The sequence below is a fragment of the Conger conger genome, chromosome 1 (assembly GCF_963514075.1).
Source record: "Conger conger chromosome 1, fConCon1.1, whole genome shotgun sequence".
In the NCBI taxonomy this organism is placed as follows: domain Eukaryota; kingdom Metazoa; phylum Chordata; class Actinopteri; order Anguilliformes; family Congridae; genus Conger; species Conger conger.
In genome coordinates, this window is record NC_083760.1 from 12436261 (window position 1) to 12453856 (window position 17596).

General features: G+C 46.4%; 1 protein-coding gene across 1 annotated transcript in view; it reads right to left on the minus strand.

Moving 5' to 3' along the window:
* aqr (aquarius intron-binding spliceosomal factor) overlaps positions 1-16555 on the minus strand; it is a 64688-nt gene extending 48133 nt beyond the window's left edge. The window contains exons 1-18 of the mRNA XM_061243144.1: positions 16400-16555; positions 15823-15915; positions 15427-15483; positions 15302-15342; positions 14727-14762; positions 14510-14630; positions 13934-14074; positions 13065-13133; positions 12529-12629; positions 12173-12249; positions 10938-11002; positions 9257-9373; positions 8198-8311; positions 7366-7469; positions 4048-4150; positions 1487-1607; positions 1055-1196; positions 395-573 (exon numbers count right to left, since the gene is read on the minus strand). Coding sequence (XP_061099128.1) covers positions 395-573; positions 1055-1196; positions 1487-1607; positions 4048-4150; positions 7366-7469; positions 8198-8311; positions 9257-9373; positions 10938-11002; positions 12173-12249; positions 12529-12629; positions 13065-13133; positions 13934-14074; positions 14510-14630; positions 14727-14762; positions 15302-15342; positions 15427-15483; positions 15823-15897 — 1663 coding nt within the window. The 5' untranslated portion in view covers positions 15898-15915; positions 16400-16555. The remainder of the gene's footprint in view (positions 1-394; positions 574-1054; positions 1197-1486; positions 1608-4047; positions 4151-7365; positions 7470-8197; positions 8312-9256; positions 9374-10937; positions 11003-12172; positions 12250-12528; positions 12630-13064; positions 13134-13933; positions 14075-14509; positions 14631-14726; positions 14763-15301; positions 15343-15426; positions 15484-15822; positions 15916-16399) is intronic.
* Positions 16556-17596: the final 1041 nt, after the last annotated feature.

The following is a 17596-nucleotide window of genomic DNA, read 5'->3' on the forward strand; positions in this document are numbered from 1 at the left end:
TGGGAGGAAACCGGAGTACCCGGAGGAAACCCACGCAGACACGGGGGGAACATGCAAACTCCGCACAGAGAGGCCCCGGGCGACGGGGATTCGAACCCAGGACCTCCTTGCTGTGAGGCGGCAGTGCTACCCACTGCACCATCCGTGCCGCTTTCCATGAACAACAGTCAAGTCAAAATTATTCTTATTTCAGTTTTCATAAAACTACATGCATGAATAAGCGACACTTCTAGGCACACACGCACATAAACACATGCTGAAACCCGCCGCGGCTCTTGACACAGCAAATAAAGCCGGGATAGGACAGGTCAAGGATGAAGCGAGCGGGATTAAAGCGTTTTACTGCGGGGCGGGAGGCGTTTACGGGCCTCCTGGAAGAAGACGGACGACCGACCTTCCCACTCGTGCTTGATGTGGTCGCGCACGTTGAGGTTGATGGTGATGTCCGCCCGGACTCTGGCCGGCCAGTTGTCTCCGATGTTGGGCTTGGCCACTTCCACGATGGAGAAGGACAGGATGGTCTGTGCCATGCGGGCCCAGCCCCCGAAAACTACACCCCCGTACTCCGACTGCCTGCGGGACACAGACCAACACACACTCAGAACGCGGGCTGGAGTCTCCGCAGGGGCTGGTCGCTGTGGGTGGTGTGTACAGTATTAATGTTACCGGGCAAACAGGACTTCCACAGGGTCTGGGTTCCTCACGGTCACACTGATGTCAGCCTGGCATTGCACAGGCTCATGGGAGAGCAAAGCAGTGAAACTCCCAGAAGTACTGCCTCCTGATGTCCACAGCTCCCACCAATACTATACACCGCTGCCAAACCCCGTTCCTGGAGATCTACCATCCTGCAGGTTTTCATTTTAAACCTAATTCAGCACACCTGGTTCTACAAATTGGCAACCATTGAGATCTCTTGCTGTTGATTGATGTATGCTTTGTTCGGGTTGGAGTGAAAACCAAGAGGTTGGTAGATTTCCAGGAACACGGTTGAGAAGGCCTACTACACACTTTAAAATCCACACAAATCCCCAACAGTGTGCGTAATGCTCACCAGGGCTTCATACGCGAGACCACGTCCTCGATGTCCTGCCTGATCTCGTAGGTGGACTCCAGGCGGAAAAGGTTGAAGTTTCTCAGCAGGTAGTCGTGCAGAGTGAGGAACTGCAGGTTCAGCTTGGGCAGAGCCAGGCAACCTGTGGATCCACGGTTAATGCGAGAGCGTGCATTAATATTTGCTCAATATCCGAACGTTACACTTTGAGTAATAAGAGTCCAGCCCTACCACTTGCGTTGCTGCAAGTCTTTCCAAAACCCCACATTATGTTTAACTCAACAAGAGGAGCCTTAAGTGCTTTGGAAGAATCCAACTCAGCATTGCGAAGTGGTCCTGCGGCAAGACTCTCCAGGATAAGATAAACAGTGTATTAAGCGCTTCTTTAAGAGCTCAGTAAGGATCAGGAGAGAACGTTCCAGGAATCCCTACCTTCACCAGAATAATACTCAGTGGGCACAATGTTCTCATCCCAGATAATCTTCTCCGTAGGGTACAGGGGCATCTGGTTAAGTTGCTCAATCTGGGAGATTCTTCTCTCATGACGTGACACCTGAAACAAAAGATAGTCATGACGAGTCAGAACTCCTCTCTACCCTACCCTGCACAGATATGAGGTGGGAGTGCACGCAGTGAAACAGCTGTTTGACTTTTTGAACAGCGTGGTGTCACAACCAGACCGCTCCTCCAACCCGAATTCACAAGCCCGAAGGTCGCAAGCCTTTAACTAACAGTGCTGCTGTTGCTGGCCACTCGATTGCAGCAGGGCACAGTCAATAGAGGTCTCCTGGGATGGTTAACCAAGTGTGAGTGGGAGCACAAATATGTGGCTAGAAAGTTCTTAATTGAACATCCTAATGCTGATGCAAGAATCACTACTGATAATTCAAAGCAATGGGGCTCCAGAACACTTCGAATTTTGAAGAAACATGCCAAAAAGCCTATTCATCAAAGGATTAAATAGCAGGCCAAGGGATATTTGGAGAACATACCCTGTTACTAGCCCAGGACAGAGAAAACAAATGCACAAATTACGGTCAGTGGAATCGCAGATGCTCACGACAATCCACTTACAGTAAAATGGGGGAGCATTACTATCAGTAAAACTAATAGTAACCACAGATTTGTACTCCCACGTAAACATGGAGAGCAGGATGGGAGAGGAGGACGGTAAGGCGACGTTAGAGTGCGAGGCGGCGTGAGCACGTGGCTGTGGAGGGATTCAGGTAGCCACGCTAAAGCTCCCGCTCGCATCCATTACTGTAATTGGAATTTCTCAAGCAAAGGCAGAGATTACAGATATTTCATTTACAGCGATTTTCATTTAGATTTACATAATTACGCAAATGAGTTCTGCGCCCAATCCCCTCCCCAGTCCCATCATCCCTCTCGCGGAGAGAGGGGGGGGGAGGGAGGGAGGGAGGGAGAGAGAGAGAGAGAGAGAGAGAGAGAGAGAGAGAGAGAGAGAGAGAGAGAGAGAGAGAGAGAGAGAGAGAGAGAGAGAGAGAGAGAGAGAGAGAGAGAGAAGCAGAGAGAGGCAGAGAGAATCAGAGAGGGAAGCAGAGAGAAAGAGAGGGACAGAAGGAAGAAGAGAGAGCAAGACAGGGTACAGAGAGAGAGAGAGAGAGAGAGAGAGAGGGAGGGAAGCAGAGAGAGGGAGGGAAGCAGAGAGAGGGAGGAAAGCAGAGAGAGGGAAGCAGAGAGAAAGAGAGGGACAGAAGGAAGAAGAGAGAGAGCAAGACAGGGTACAGAGAGAGAGAGAGAGAGAGAGAGAAAGAGAGAGAGAGAGAGAGAGAGAGAAAGAGAGGCAGAGAGGCAAAGAGAGGGGGGCAGAGAGAGTGAGAGGCAGAGTGAGCCAGAGGCAGAGAAAGAGAGGGAGGAGGGAGGGAGAAAGAGAGCGCACACGTTCACACCTCCGGGGCAGACCTCAGACACTGCTGAACTGGGCTGGGCTCAGGACAGACGGCTCGTGACCAGAGGGTCAGTTTCAGAGCCCAGCCGGATGTGAGGTGGGTCTGTGATTATCCAGCTCTGGCCTCCACAGTGCCCAACAGCCAGGAGAACTCAGCCTCAAACACATCTTTTAAAGGGCCTTGAAGAACCGGCAACTTAGCCTGGGCTTGCAAATCACACTGTACTTTCAACAAGGAGCCTGAACTGCAATAAATATCCAGCTGTATAATTACATGATATGCAAAGTACACTAGTATAGTTGCCCTGGACAAGTGCATATACTGCATTTACCATTGTAGTATCATCGTACCATTGTATCCGTAACCTGCAAGATCTTTCACAAAACTAAAATATACACTGCCATCTGCCAAGGTTCATTTTAAAAAACGAGTGAAATGAATATGGAACTGAAAACAATGTCAGCAACCAGTCCATGAAGTTATTGTCTGGAGATTAATTAGAAATCTTAATTATAAATGTTGTATGCATTCTGCTTTGCTGTGATATTTGCCACATTACACACACACAAGAGCATAATCCTTACAATGACAGCTGCCCAGGGCAACCCAGGTCATACAAATTCAGGCCCCACCATCATGAAATATGAAATAATATCTTGAGTTAATTACTGTGCACTCCTCCTCAGCAGGTCAAAAGGGGCCCAAGTGCATCATGAAGCGAAAAGAGGTCAGCCATTTTAACTCCTGATGATAATGTGGGAAGGCCTGTGAATTAGGGCAAGGGTCCGGCAGACAGTGGGTGGAGTGGGGACCGGGGGTTAAGCGGACTTTAATCCGGGACCTGCTCTGGTGTCCTTTTAAATGCTGCTGTCCACTACCAGACAAACCTCAACAGTAGATACATTTCAAGGTCAAAGACACGAACAACCGGTCGCTAATAAGACAACCTAACCCCATTACGCTGTACACTCGTTTTGTGTACAAACGATACGACTAAACACTGATTTCACACTTTATTTAGCCGTTACGGGAGGAGAAAATGGCATTGCTGAATCAGAGGACCTTTTTTCCATCACCTACCAGAAGTTCAAGGAGGACCTCCTTCTCGTGGGTTGTGTCCTGTCCTTCAGGCAGCTCTGGTAAGAGACAGAGGTACGATGCCACCCGGTGGAGGGTGTTGGGACTGCAGGGGAGAGAGAAAAGAAGATTTTCGATTTCCGAAGCTCACCAAACATCTTCAGGATGTTTTCGCGTCCAAACAGGCGTGACGGCGAGGCAACGGCGACTTTAACGTCTGCGAAATGCGAACCGGCTCCGGGATATTTGTCCCTCGCCGCTCATTAGCCGTCAAGACCGCTTTGATGCAGCGTTTTGCGCGGCGTCAGCAGGGTGGCAAAAGGCACGGGCGCAGCAGGATTACGGAATCAAACCCCGTTTGCATCTCACAGAGCCGGGCGGCCGCGCACGGGGGCACGGGCTAATCAAACGGACTCGTGATGACACAAGCGCTTTGTGCTTCTGACGGGGGCCCCCTCCGTGACAGATGTCGTGAGCTGTGGCCTCCGTCGTGACTGATGTTCGTGTCACAGTTTTATGCTTGCGGTGCACGGACGGGACGACCCACAACGGCCGAGGGCCGGGGTTCGCCCTGCCCTACCCCGCCCCGAAAAAGCTGACTTCGAGTTCGGGGCGAGTGGCTGTCCTCGTGTCTGCCCGTAAAAGTGCCACTGAGGACAATGCGCCCCCGCGTGAGTGTCAAAGGGCCGGTTCCACCCTGCCCTGAAAAGCAGTGCCGAAATAAAGGAAGGGATGGCATCCGGCCGTCACCTGAGCTGATCTGAGGTCAGCTAATGACAGCTACACACCAAACACAAAACCACAGCTAATGACAGCTACACACCAAACACAAAACCACAGCTAATGACAGCTACACACCAAACACAAAACAACAGCTAATGACAGCTACACACCAAACACAAAACAACAGCTAATGACAGCTACACACCAAACACAAAACACAGCTAATGAAAGCTACACACCAAACACAAAACACAGCTAATGAGAGCTACACACCAAACACCAAACCACAGCTAATGAGAGCTATACACCAAACACCAAACCACAGCTAGTGACAGCTACACACCAAACACAAAACCACAGCTAATGACAGCTACACACCAAACACAAAACACAGCTAATGAGAGCTACACACCAAACACCAAACCACAGCTAATGAGAGCTATACACCAAACACCAAACCACAGCTAGTGACAGCTACACACCAAACACAAAACCACAGCTAATGGCAGCTACACACCAAACACAAAACCACGACTAATGACAGCTACACGCCAAACACAAAACCACAGCTAATGACAGCTACACGCCAAACACAAAACCACGACTAATGACAGCTACACACCAAACATGAAACCACATTTCAGCTCAGGTGCCATGGCTTTCCACTCCAACTCCAGAGAGCCCAGATCCAAATACCATTTAAAACCTCCAGATATGCGACTGTGTGCGGGACTTGAAACACAAACCACAGTGGACCAGTCATACTGGGTGTAAAGGCCCCTGACGTGTGAAGACAGGCCAGGTGGAAATGCGAGGGCTTTCTGAGAGACGCCCTCCCCGCCCCTCACCCCTTATGAAACGGCGATAAACAGAGGGGCCGAAACATCTGCTCAACACCGGGAGAGCAGATGTGAAGGTGGAGCAGCGGGAGGGCGGAACGGGTCAGTGACGCCGCACGCTTCCGTAGCGTGCCTGAACTCGTGACGCGGTGATGAGTACCACACAGACAGCTCCTGCCTGAGTCATGGGCCCACGCGAGACGCGCACGTGAGACCTGGACACATCCGAGCTGAGTAACCACAATGAACACGGACAAACACGCTGCGTCACCTACACGTCACGTGGACAGACCCACGCTGGTGTGCGCGTGAGATGAAGACGCACTCAAATTGTGAAGGTATATGTCACGTGGATACAGCAGGGCAGGGTTTGTATATAAGATGTGCATATGAAAGGTGTAGATACCTGAGGTGTGTGTGCGTTCGACACGTGGACGTACCTGGTGCGTGCATACATATGAAAGGTAGATACTCAGTGTGTACGCATGAGATAGGTATAGATAACAGAGGTGTGTGTGTGCATATGAGAGGTATAGATACCTGAGGTGTGTGTGTGTGTGCACATGAGAGGTACAGATACCCGAGGTGTGTGAGCATATGAGAGGTATAGATACCTGAGGTGTGTGTGCATATGAGAGGTATAGATACCTGAGGTGTGTGTGCATATGAGAGGTATAGATACCTGAGGTGTGTGTGCATATGAGAGGTATAGATACCCGAGGTGTGTGTGCATATGAGAGGTATAGATACCTGAGGTGTGTGTGCATATGAGAGGTATAGATACCTGAGGTGTGTGCATGAGAGGTATAGATACCTGAGGTGTGTGCATATGAGAGGTATAGATACCTGAGGTGTGTGTGTGGGTATGAGAGGTAAAGATACCTGAGGTGTGTGTGCATATGAGAGGTATAGATCCTGAGGTGTGTTCATATGAGAGGTATAGATACCTGAGGTGTGTGCATATGAGAGGTATAGATAATTGAGGTGTGTGCATATGAGAGGTAGATACCTGAGGTGTGTGTGAATATGAGAGGTATAGATACCTGAGGTGTGTGCATATGAGAGGTATAGATACCTGAGGTGTGTGTGTGTGCATATGAGAGGTATAGATACCCGAGGTGTGTGTGCATATGAGAGGTATAGATACCTGAGGTGTGTGTGCATATGAGAGGTATAGATACCTGAGGTGTGTGTGCATATGAGAGGTATAGATACCTGAGGTGTGTGTGCATATGAGAGGTATAGATACCTGAGGTGTGTGTGCATATGAGAGGTATAGATACCTGAGGTGTGTGTGCATATGAGAGGTATAGATAATTGAGGTGTGTGCATATGAGAGGTATAGATACCTGATGTGTGTGTGCATATGAGAGGTATAGATACCTGAGGTGTGTGCATATGAGAGGTATAGATACCTGAGGTGTGTGTGCACATGAGAGGTATAGATACCTGAGGTGTGTGTGCATATGATAGGTATAGATACCTGAGGTGTGTGTGTGTGCATATGAGAGGTATAGATACCTGAGGTGTGTGTGCATATGAGAGGTATAGATACCTGAGGTGTGTGTGCATATGAGAGGTATAGATACCTGAGGTGTGTGTGCATATGAGAGGTATAGATACCTGAGGTGTGTGCATATGAGAGGTATAGATAATTGAGGTGTGTGCATATGAGAGGTATAGATACCTGAGGTGTGTGTGCATATGAGAGGTATAGATACCTGAGGTGTGTGTGTGTGGGTATGAGACGTGGACGTACCTGAGGTGGCCGAACTGCTTGCTGAGGGACTCCCGGGTGTCCACCGCTGCCACGTTGGACAGAGCGAAGTCCTGCAGCTCTGGGAAGTGTGCGAAAGCGGCCCTCTGGAACACACAGACACACATCAACGCTGTCCTCTCTCAGATATATCACACACACTACCGCATGAAAGCATGTTTAATATTCCTGAGGAAAACACTGGCTTGGTGCCGAAATGTGTGCTGAAATAGCTGACCAGTACATTTTCTGTTGGCCAAATATATCCACACAAGTCAATAATATAGGATGGAAAATCTGAACAGCAAGTTGAATCGCCGTTCCAAACTAGCGACTAAGGCTAGTTAGTGGACATGGAAGTAAACTAGCGACTAAAGAAATCCTTAGCGGGGGGCAGCCCTAGATATGAACACATCAGCACTCTTCTCGCTCAGATAAATCACACACACGCGACAGGGAGGAGAGAGGCGTGCCAGCGGCCGACCCAGCGATTCATCACCTTCCCCCATTACCTCCGGCTCATCTGCATTTAAACTTGGCTTACAGTCAGCCCAGACAGGTGCAGCGCGTTCGCTGCACAACGGCGGCCGTGACGCAAACAACCTTTTCCATTTCCGTAATTGAATTTATCAACCCGACACCTGCCTGTGCGGTCACCCGTGCCCAGCGGAGCGGGTCTTAATCAGCCCGCGGATCTGATGAGAGACCGATTCTGGTATGAACGTGGACGCCGTCTGCGGTCCCCAAAGACCGCAGCGAGGTGGAGTTAAAACACGCGGAGCGGAGCGCTCGGGACCGGAACGAGCCTGAGCTGGGGAGGGAGGGAGGTGTTTACCTGGAGGGAGGTGATTTGCTCGTAGTGCAGCGAGGTCATCTCGTTCTCCGTGAGGGCGATCCCGGTCTGGTCGTTGATCTCGAAGCCCGTGTAGAACTTCAGCATGTCCAGCAGCTGCAGAGACGCGACACGCGCAGTTAGCGTTCGGTTAGCACGGGCATAAGCAGGGCGCATTGATAAAGCCAGTGTGCGCGTCACATACCGTTAGCACTCCGTTAGCACGGGCATAAGCAGGGCGAATGGATAAAGCCAGTGTGCACGTCACATACTGTTAGCACGGGCATAAGCAAGGCGCGTGGATAAAGCCAGTGTGCACGTCACATACCGTTAGCACTCCGTTAGCACGGGCATAAGCAGGGTGAATGGATAAAGCCAGTGTACACTTCACATACTATTAGCGCTCAGTTAGCATGGACATAAGCAGTGTGAATGGATAAAACCAGTGTGCACGTCACATACCATTAGCGCTCAGTTAGCGCAGGCATAAGCAGGGTGAATGGATAAAGCCAGTGTACACGTCACATACTGTTAGCGCTTAGTTAGCGCGGACATAAGCAGGGTGAATGGATAAAGCCAGTGTACCCGTCACATACCATTAGCATAGGCATAAGTAAGGTGAATGTACAAAGCGTGTGTGTACGCCATGGCAGTGTGGTACTGTGCTGTGCTTTTCAGGGAGGTCCAGAGCCCACAGCCTAAACTACTTCCACGTCCAAAGCCTAGTGTATCTGTATAGCCATCTACGCACTCAATTAAAACAACAGTCTAAAACAACAGGACATATGTATGCAACGAGGTAGATCTCTGCAGTGATCTTAGTTGAGATGCATGAGGGTGCTGCAATGCAGGCATTTCAGTGCTGTCTGTTACTGATACCGCATTAGTTACCTCAGACAATTCTTAGAGCAAATGCACACGAGCTGTATCACAGAATGTAATCTTTACTCCCTTTACAAATTTGAAATTGCAAGGTGAGCACATATTCGTCAAGTATTTGCAATGCATTAAGCCCTGCCGTATTAAAGATGTACATGAAAGCCCGGAGTCATGGTTTCTCACCTGGCAGAAGAGATGCCCCTCCTTCTCTCTCTGGGTGAGGTTGGACAGGTGACAGCTGACCACCAGGTGTGAGTCGTCCAGCAGGGCGTTGAACCAGCGGCGTGTTGGGAGGAGAGCCTGCCAGGACACAGGGGTGGAAATCAACACCACAGATGGACCTGAACATCCATCCATCCATCCATCCATTATCTTAACCCGCTTATCCTGAACAGGGTCGCAGGGGGGCTGGAGCCTATCCCAGCATACAGTGGGCGAAAGGCAGGAATACACCCTGGACAGGTCACCAGTCCATCACAGGGCAAACACACCATTCACTCACACACTCATACCTATGGGCAATTTAGACTCTCCAATCAGCCTAACCTGCATGTCTTTGGACTGTGGGAGGACACCGGAGTACCCGGAGGAAACCCACGCAAACACGGGGAGAACATGTAAACTCCTGGACCTGAACACCCATTTTAAATTTATGATGACATTACTATTGGTTAATGATGGGACTTGCCCTACCTCCATACACACACTCCATAACTATAAATGGAGTGTACTTATGTTTGTACAAGTAAGTATTATGCAACAACTTTGGCTAAGTCAGAAAATGTCACACCTTCCAATACTTGGTAGCTTAATTTGTTATGGACAACCCACATTTGACATTAGACCGATTCGTGCTGGGATAAAAAAAGAGACAGTAGTAGTCCACAGAACCTGAACTTGAAAAAGAAGGAACCAGAAGAGATACTCTCAATGATCTTCAGTCAGCTATGGATGGATTACCAGGTGCGAAACCCGCTGACGCAATCACATTAACACCCAAGAAAAGCTTTCCCAACAAAAACATTTCAGATTGCAAAGGGAAGAATTAACTGCTTCAAGCTGAATAAAAAGACGAGAAGACATTTCATAGACGGCTCACATATTTCTCAGGGGGCTGCATACTGCAATCAAAGAAAGGCCAGGCTGCCACACCAGACAGAGAACATGAGGACCCTTCTGACTACTGCAGAACAGTGACACTACATCCCCTTTCAGATGCTATAGGAATAGTAGAATGCAGAGGGTCTCAAACCTTTTTCTGATGGGATCCCAAATGAATGTTCAAAAAACACACCTCATGCCCAACAACACTGCTTAGCCATGACTATATTAGAGGTATACCATGACCTCTTGCACCCTATCGCTGTATTATATTTGGGTGATAATATCACAGCTTTATTTGAGCATAAAGCACAGTGCTTTACAGCAGTGAAAAACAAATACCATAAAAACAGACAATGGTTGTTGTGATGTTTGACATTTAGTAGCCTACTATTCACATATTTTTTTTCCACAAACAATTTCATCCGACCCCATCCTGGACTCAGGCAGTGGGGGCTTGGGGGCCCCTGGTGTAGGGTTTCACATCAGGACATCCAGGAGGGTGTGAAGCAGGACAGAAGGGTGCCACTTTCTCACCAGAATAATCGACATCCCCTTAATTAACAGGATTAAGTCTAAAGCAAAAATCAGGTTTGTGTGAAGTAATTCTATACAAATCAGTCATCATTTTAGCTGGGCCGCTTGAAAGTTCACACCCATTACTCACAAAGACGGGTAACATCTAATCTGACCTTCCGAAACCAGCACACATATTCCACATTCAACACGTACACACAAACATATGGATGTGTTTTTCCCCTACCTCAAGGTCAATCATGAGCTCGATGAACCTCTCGCAGTAATGCACCTTCTCCATGGAGACGGGCCCTGAAGGAGAGAGAGGAGAGCTCAGACCTGCTGCTTCACAGGACTGTGTGAATGGACAAACGCACGCACGAGTACACACACACACACACACAGGCGCACACACGCGCACACGCACGCACACACGCACGGCGAAAGGCTGCCATGCAAGGCGCCAACCAGCTGGCGGGAGCGCACGGACACTTCGACACACCCAGAGCAGGGGATCGAACTGGCAACCCTCCGACTGCCGGATGACCGCTCTCACCTACTGAGCTGATGTCACCCCCATTTACCAACAGCAGACACCAAACGAAATGGCAAGGGTCAGGAGGTGGGCGGTCTGAACTTTGACGTGTGACACAAACAAGTGTAGACACGGACCCGGTCTCCTGCCGAGCACTCCCGCTGAGCCGGGGAGCGACCGCAGGACCGAGACCCCCGCCCTGTCTCTCCCTCTCTGGGCAGAGGCATGCTGGGATACCGGTCCTCGCCGGGCGTCTCGTGTCCCGCTGACGGAACGGATCAGAGTGTTCTCTCAGCAGAACCTCCCCCCGCCGAGCGTCAGACCGCAGGTCTATTCTTACACTGCGGAGGGGGGCGGCCATGTCGCACTTTGTTACCCACAGCCGTGGGTCGCCTGTGGCTGTGTCCACGGTTCTCGAAGGTGCGTCACATCACTAATAAATACTAAACTAAAAGCGCAAAGGGTATGGGGAGACAGGAGCAGCAAAGATGGAAATGCTCACACTGACACAAGTGTGACAAAATGTTATTCCTGAAGGGGGAATGACATTTTGTACATACGCACAGAATCAAATGTCTTCTGATTTACTACCAAATGAACATACAATGAAAGACGTGTAGGAATCCAGCTAAGACAAAACATGCTTGCACCATTACTGGAATGTTTGTGAATGTCAGAACATTTCCACTACAGGGCAGCAACATACTGAGATTGTTTTGTGTTGGCTGCGTAACCACATGGTTCAATGTGTAAGCTGAAACATTGTTCAGGCAGCACCAAAACAATGCACGAGCAATTACGGATATCCCAATCAGAAGTAGCCATTACTAGACACCCGGTTGTACAGAAAGAGCTGGTATTTATGTGATGTGATGGATAGCTTCCCCTCACCTATGACACGTATGCTCTTATTCAGCAGTTATAAAAGCCTAAATCAGCAAACCTACCGGATGGCGAGATGGACATCAGAACTCCGAGGAATTTCTTAATGAGTAAGGAAAGGAACGTCCTTTCCTTATTAGACCTGGAAAACAAATTATATGCAATTAATAATCAAGGGTTCTTTCCCTCAAGTAACCAGGGGTGTCAAAAGTCCAGTAATGGAGGACCTCAGTGCCCGCAGACATTCGTTTCCTTTCAAATCATCATAAGAAGTTCAGAACACAGAGTGCGGACTTAGCCAATGAAATTAATCCCTTGTGGTGAAACACACCAGAAAGGAGCAGACATTGCAGCCCTCCAGGACTGGAGTTTAACAGGAATGAAAAGGCACACGGGAGGGGCCGTGGTGGTCAGGCCTTACTGTGCTGCGGCCTTCTCGTCCATCTTGTCATAATTCTTCTTGATGGACTTCCACACTTTCTGCAGCTTGGGAACCTTCTTCAGTTCCTGCTGGAGTCGGGACTAGGGGGGAAATGCAGGAGGACTCTTAAAACTTTACTGCACATTTCACACCGCACACATGAAACACGGGACACCAAGTGAGATATTTAAGCCACAGATACACACTTAAATAACTATACCCTAAAATTGTTGTTCAACATGCCCAGAATATAAAATTTTAAAGACCATGAAACTTACACTGACGAGCTCAAGTTCTCCCCGTAAAGTTACATATAGCCTTGTTGGCGGTAAGCATGCAATGAAAACTGTATAAATCTAACAGCCAGCTTGCTACTACACACCATTCGCATTCAAACGACGCGTTCATTGCGATACACTTCCTGTGCACTTTGATATGTCCCCCCTCCAACACAAGGAACACTATCGGTTCCTTTACCAAATATTACATTGCAGATATTTGTCACTGAAATTTATTAAGACCTCAGCCCCACTTACAGGTATCAGACATATCCACATGCGCGGGGAGAACAGCCTCAGCACTTCCTCCCGGATCAAGTCCACTTCCTGTGGAAGAAAACATTTTCACCATGGGTACAACACGATTCTTGGGTTCCTTTTAATGAGAACTCTAACTGCTGTACTTGGAGGATTCAGAAAGCATGCGACACTGAGACTTATTTATAGCTTGACTTAAATGTCTTTTGGGATGGCTGCAGAATTCATGAGGTTATTTTATGATTATTATGGGGATTTCTAAATTTATCAGGGCTCTGTGCTAACATTTCTTTCCAAGGAGGACACACTAATGCATCCTAGTTAATAGATGTGCTCCCAAATTATTTCCACCATTAGCACACATCAATTATTTTGGGCAAATGCTCCTAAAATGGGAGCACTGTCGAGTCCTGTATGACACAAATGACATTTGGATTTTGGCTGATACTGCAGAGAAAGTAATGGGTACATGTAAAATGCAATTAATTAGATGCAGTAATTTTCACTCATTAAAAAAGACAGGCTAAACCAAATCTGGCCATCACCTGGAATAAAGTGAAAAACTCAAATCTCTCAACTCAACATAAGAGAAGGGCACATGCGTTCACAAATGATGGAAGTAAATCGAAAATAATTCCAATTAATTCTCTCATAAAACATATTTTTATTCTAATGGAAGAAACTACTTCAACTAATGTAGATAATACCGGGAAAGCAGCATCCTGCTTGTGCTCTGCAGCCACCTGATCATACAGATGCAGGTAACCTTGACCTTAACTCGTAAGACTATTTTAGTTTTGGGCATTTTCAGGAGCACAGGCCGAGCTCCCAGGCCCAGCCGCAGTGCCGCAGTTGGCTCCCGTACGCACCAGACTGTTGAAGCAGTGATCCAGGAAGAGCAGCAGCACGGTCTGTTCTCGGAGCGAGAGGCTGACGTTTTCCTCCATCAGCGACGCGTCCATCACACACTTGAAGAAGTACGGGAAGTGCTCAGGTTTCTTCTTAAAAACCTGGGAAACCAAAAACGGTGGAAATGGTTGGACAGAAATACATTAAATAGAAAAGAATTAAAAGAGCTGGGAGAAGTAGGTAAACGGCAATTACAAAAAAAGGTCTAAGTAGCCATTTAAAAACTATATATACTTTAACAATATTAACGGTTTCAACTTTTAACAGTTACAAAAAACACACACGAACGCACACACAGCAGTTGGAGACATCCACCTTCACTGTAAAGCACTGAGATCTATCAAAATTGATTTTCTTGATTAATTTCGTTACTATTGTAACAAATCTAATTGTATTATAGTCAGTAATTGTAAGTGGAGAAATTAGGTTAACACTATACAGAATTGCATTCATTACAATGAAATATTCCCTTGTCGTTAGCTTAGAACATGGCCATATAAGTCAAGCAAAACCGCGTAGAGAACACCACCTCTTACCTCCCACGCCGGGACATTCTCTCTGAACTTCTCATTGACGATGCAGCAGATGGACATGAGATAGCCACAGCTGGACACATCAGGAGTGTAGTTCACCCACAGGTAACTCTCCAGGTACTGACTAAGATACAGCACAGACTCCATGTCAATTCCCTGCTTTCCAGTCGTAATTTAGCAGGCAAGAATTCAAAAACACATTTAAGATGGAGACACTTACCTGAACTCTAGGAGCATGATTTTCCTAATTGCAAACCTGGGAACAATATCAGAAAGAGCAATATATCTTTTTCCACATTAATCAAAAACAGAAATAGTGACAGAATAGAAGGGCTATTAAATGGACTGCCTTTCATTAACCCATTCAGACACACACTCATACGCCAACAGCAAATGGCTCCCGTGCAAGTCACTAACCAGCTCGTCAGGAGCAATTGGGGGTTAGGTATCTTGCTCAGGGACACTGACGAACCCAGGGCAGGGATCAAACCAGCAACCCTCCGACTGCTCTTACCTCCTGAGCTAATGCCGCCTATTATTACAGTGCCCCAAAATTGAAGATAACTACTGCACAGTGTGTAAAATGAATACCCACCACCAGCCAAATACTATAAGCATTTTGATTGTGGCTAATAGTAATCCCTCTAGTAGCCATTTTGGCAGGTAAACACTCAAATTGTATCATATTGTAAAAAGGTAATGCGGCTGTTTTAGAATCCACAAATTACTCTGGACAGTCGGTGACAAAGGTTATTTTCATGCCCTGTGTGGAAATCTCTCTGAAGGCTCACTCACTTGGACTGGAGGATTTCCTTCTGATAAATATCCTCCATGACCTGCATAAGGACAAATCACCATGCATTAGTGTTGGAACAATTACACACTCACAGACCATAAATAAAATAAATGAATAAACCTACCTTTGGATCAAAGGGCAGTTTATTCTTCGAATGAGGCGCCCAGTATTTATTTGCCAGCTGTATTAAAATAATTACAGGTTGTTAAATTTCCTACATCACAATCAAGAACTTGCAGCTAACTTCAACTACATATACGAATAAATGTGTCACGTCCCTTTTAAAAAAAGAAAAACCATGACAAATTAGCAGCAATGGGAAAAAAAGAAAACAAGTTTCTCTAATACATCACAAATGCAATCAAGGCCTCAAATGACTGATTAATCAATGTCAATACAGTAGATGGCAACTCCGTAAAACACTGGGCACTTTGGTAACACTGACAATTACCACTACAGACACCGCTCAAAGGAGGGAACTAGAGAGTTAAACACCAATAACTTCTGCAAGCCGGGCTACCTGTGTAACATATTCTGCATTGATTTGGGAAACCGACGGCGCAGACGTCTTCTTCATGTAAGTGACTTTCTCCATGTTTCTGAAACAGACGTTCTGAAATCAAAGAAACTCAGTAAATGTGTGCTGAAGACTCAAACACTAATGGTGAAATTCCATCTACTGACAAGATAGCTATGAAGCAACTTTCCAACATCTCCTAGTTAACTAGCTAACGCGTCCAAGATGCACTTTTGCTGTAGTTTACATGTGCTATCCTCGGTGCTCGATAGGTTGGTTGGTCAGCTAGCTAACATGCTGGGTAGCTAGCTATAGCTGTACCAACCTATCATGTGTACAATTTTAACATTTCACGAAAATAGCTATGCTGCATCAATAGAAGTAACGTTACACACACCTGTTGGCTATGTAGCAGGTTAGCAGGCTAATTTCAAAACATTGAAATGAAGTTAGCAAGCAAGTGAACTACATCAGAACCAGTTAGCTAGCTAACTATGTACTGTAGTTATAACTTTACATATCGTTTTACATTGTTTGTTCAAAGGCCAAACGAATCAAATATGGCGATAATGAAACTTACACTGACGAGCTCAAGTTCTCCCCGTAAAGTTACATATAGCCTTGTTGGCGGTAAGCATGCAATGAAAACTGTATAAAGCTAACAGCTTGCTACTACACACCATTCGCGTTCAAACGACGCGTTCATTGCGATACACTTCCTGTGCACACTTTGATATGTCCCCCCTCCAACACAAGGAACGCTATCGGTTCCTGTATATTTCGCATGCTCAAGAATGCTCACCAGTAGTTGCAAATTATTTCAATTCCTGAATTTAATTTAAGTTTTTCTGAAAAAAAGATATTTGAAGTATGAAGTCACAGACCTGGTATATTATTTCATTTAGAACAAGTATGATTCTTTAAATCTATTATTTCATGCAATAAGTATTTGCCTTATTCAAGGTTGATAATGCCAATTGTGCAACACTGTGAGTAAACCTTGTCACCTTTAACACTATACAGAAACAGGATTAATTTATTGATCAAATATGTCTTTGTAGAATATAAATCTCTCCTCAATGTTCATCCCTGATTGTTTTCCATTCCAGTCCAGTTTTTTTTTTTTTTTCCCTCTCTTAACAAGGCTTTAAGCCTTATATGTTATCATTATTTTTGTACCATTTCTGGTTTGTGTTTGAGGTATGATTGGGATCAAAAATCCATTTGCATGGCAGAGTTAACCAGATTTTGGCCTTACACTGACCCTGACAAGAGCCATTTAAAACAATTCCATAACAAAATATTTTCATCCTATTTCACTGTTGGGGTGACTTTTCAACATGTCCTCCTTCCAAAGCTGGGTTTGGACTCTTCACTACATTGCAGTCATTTAGTGTAGTTGTGTGTAGTTTTTTACCCAAAGCGACTTACAGTTGATTAGACTAAGACTCCCCCCAGGAGCAATGAGGCGTTAATGGCCTTGCTTTGATGGCAATAGCTGCAGTGATGTCAAAAACAGTGAAACACCAACATTCTCTAAGCAACTATATTTGCACCATAAAATAATATAATTAATTTACTTAACTTTTCTGAGCATACAACTCTATTTCATACAGCCTTCTTCATCTTCATCTTAATGAAAGGTATGACTACATTTGCAGGGCAATGTATACATGCACGTATGTGTAGGAAATATAAATGTGAAATCAAGTACTATCAACACTGAATTATGTAGATTGATACATTTATTTTATACAAAACATTCATATTTGTGCCA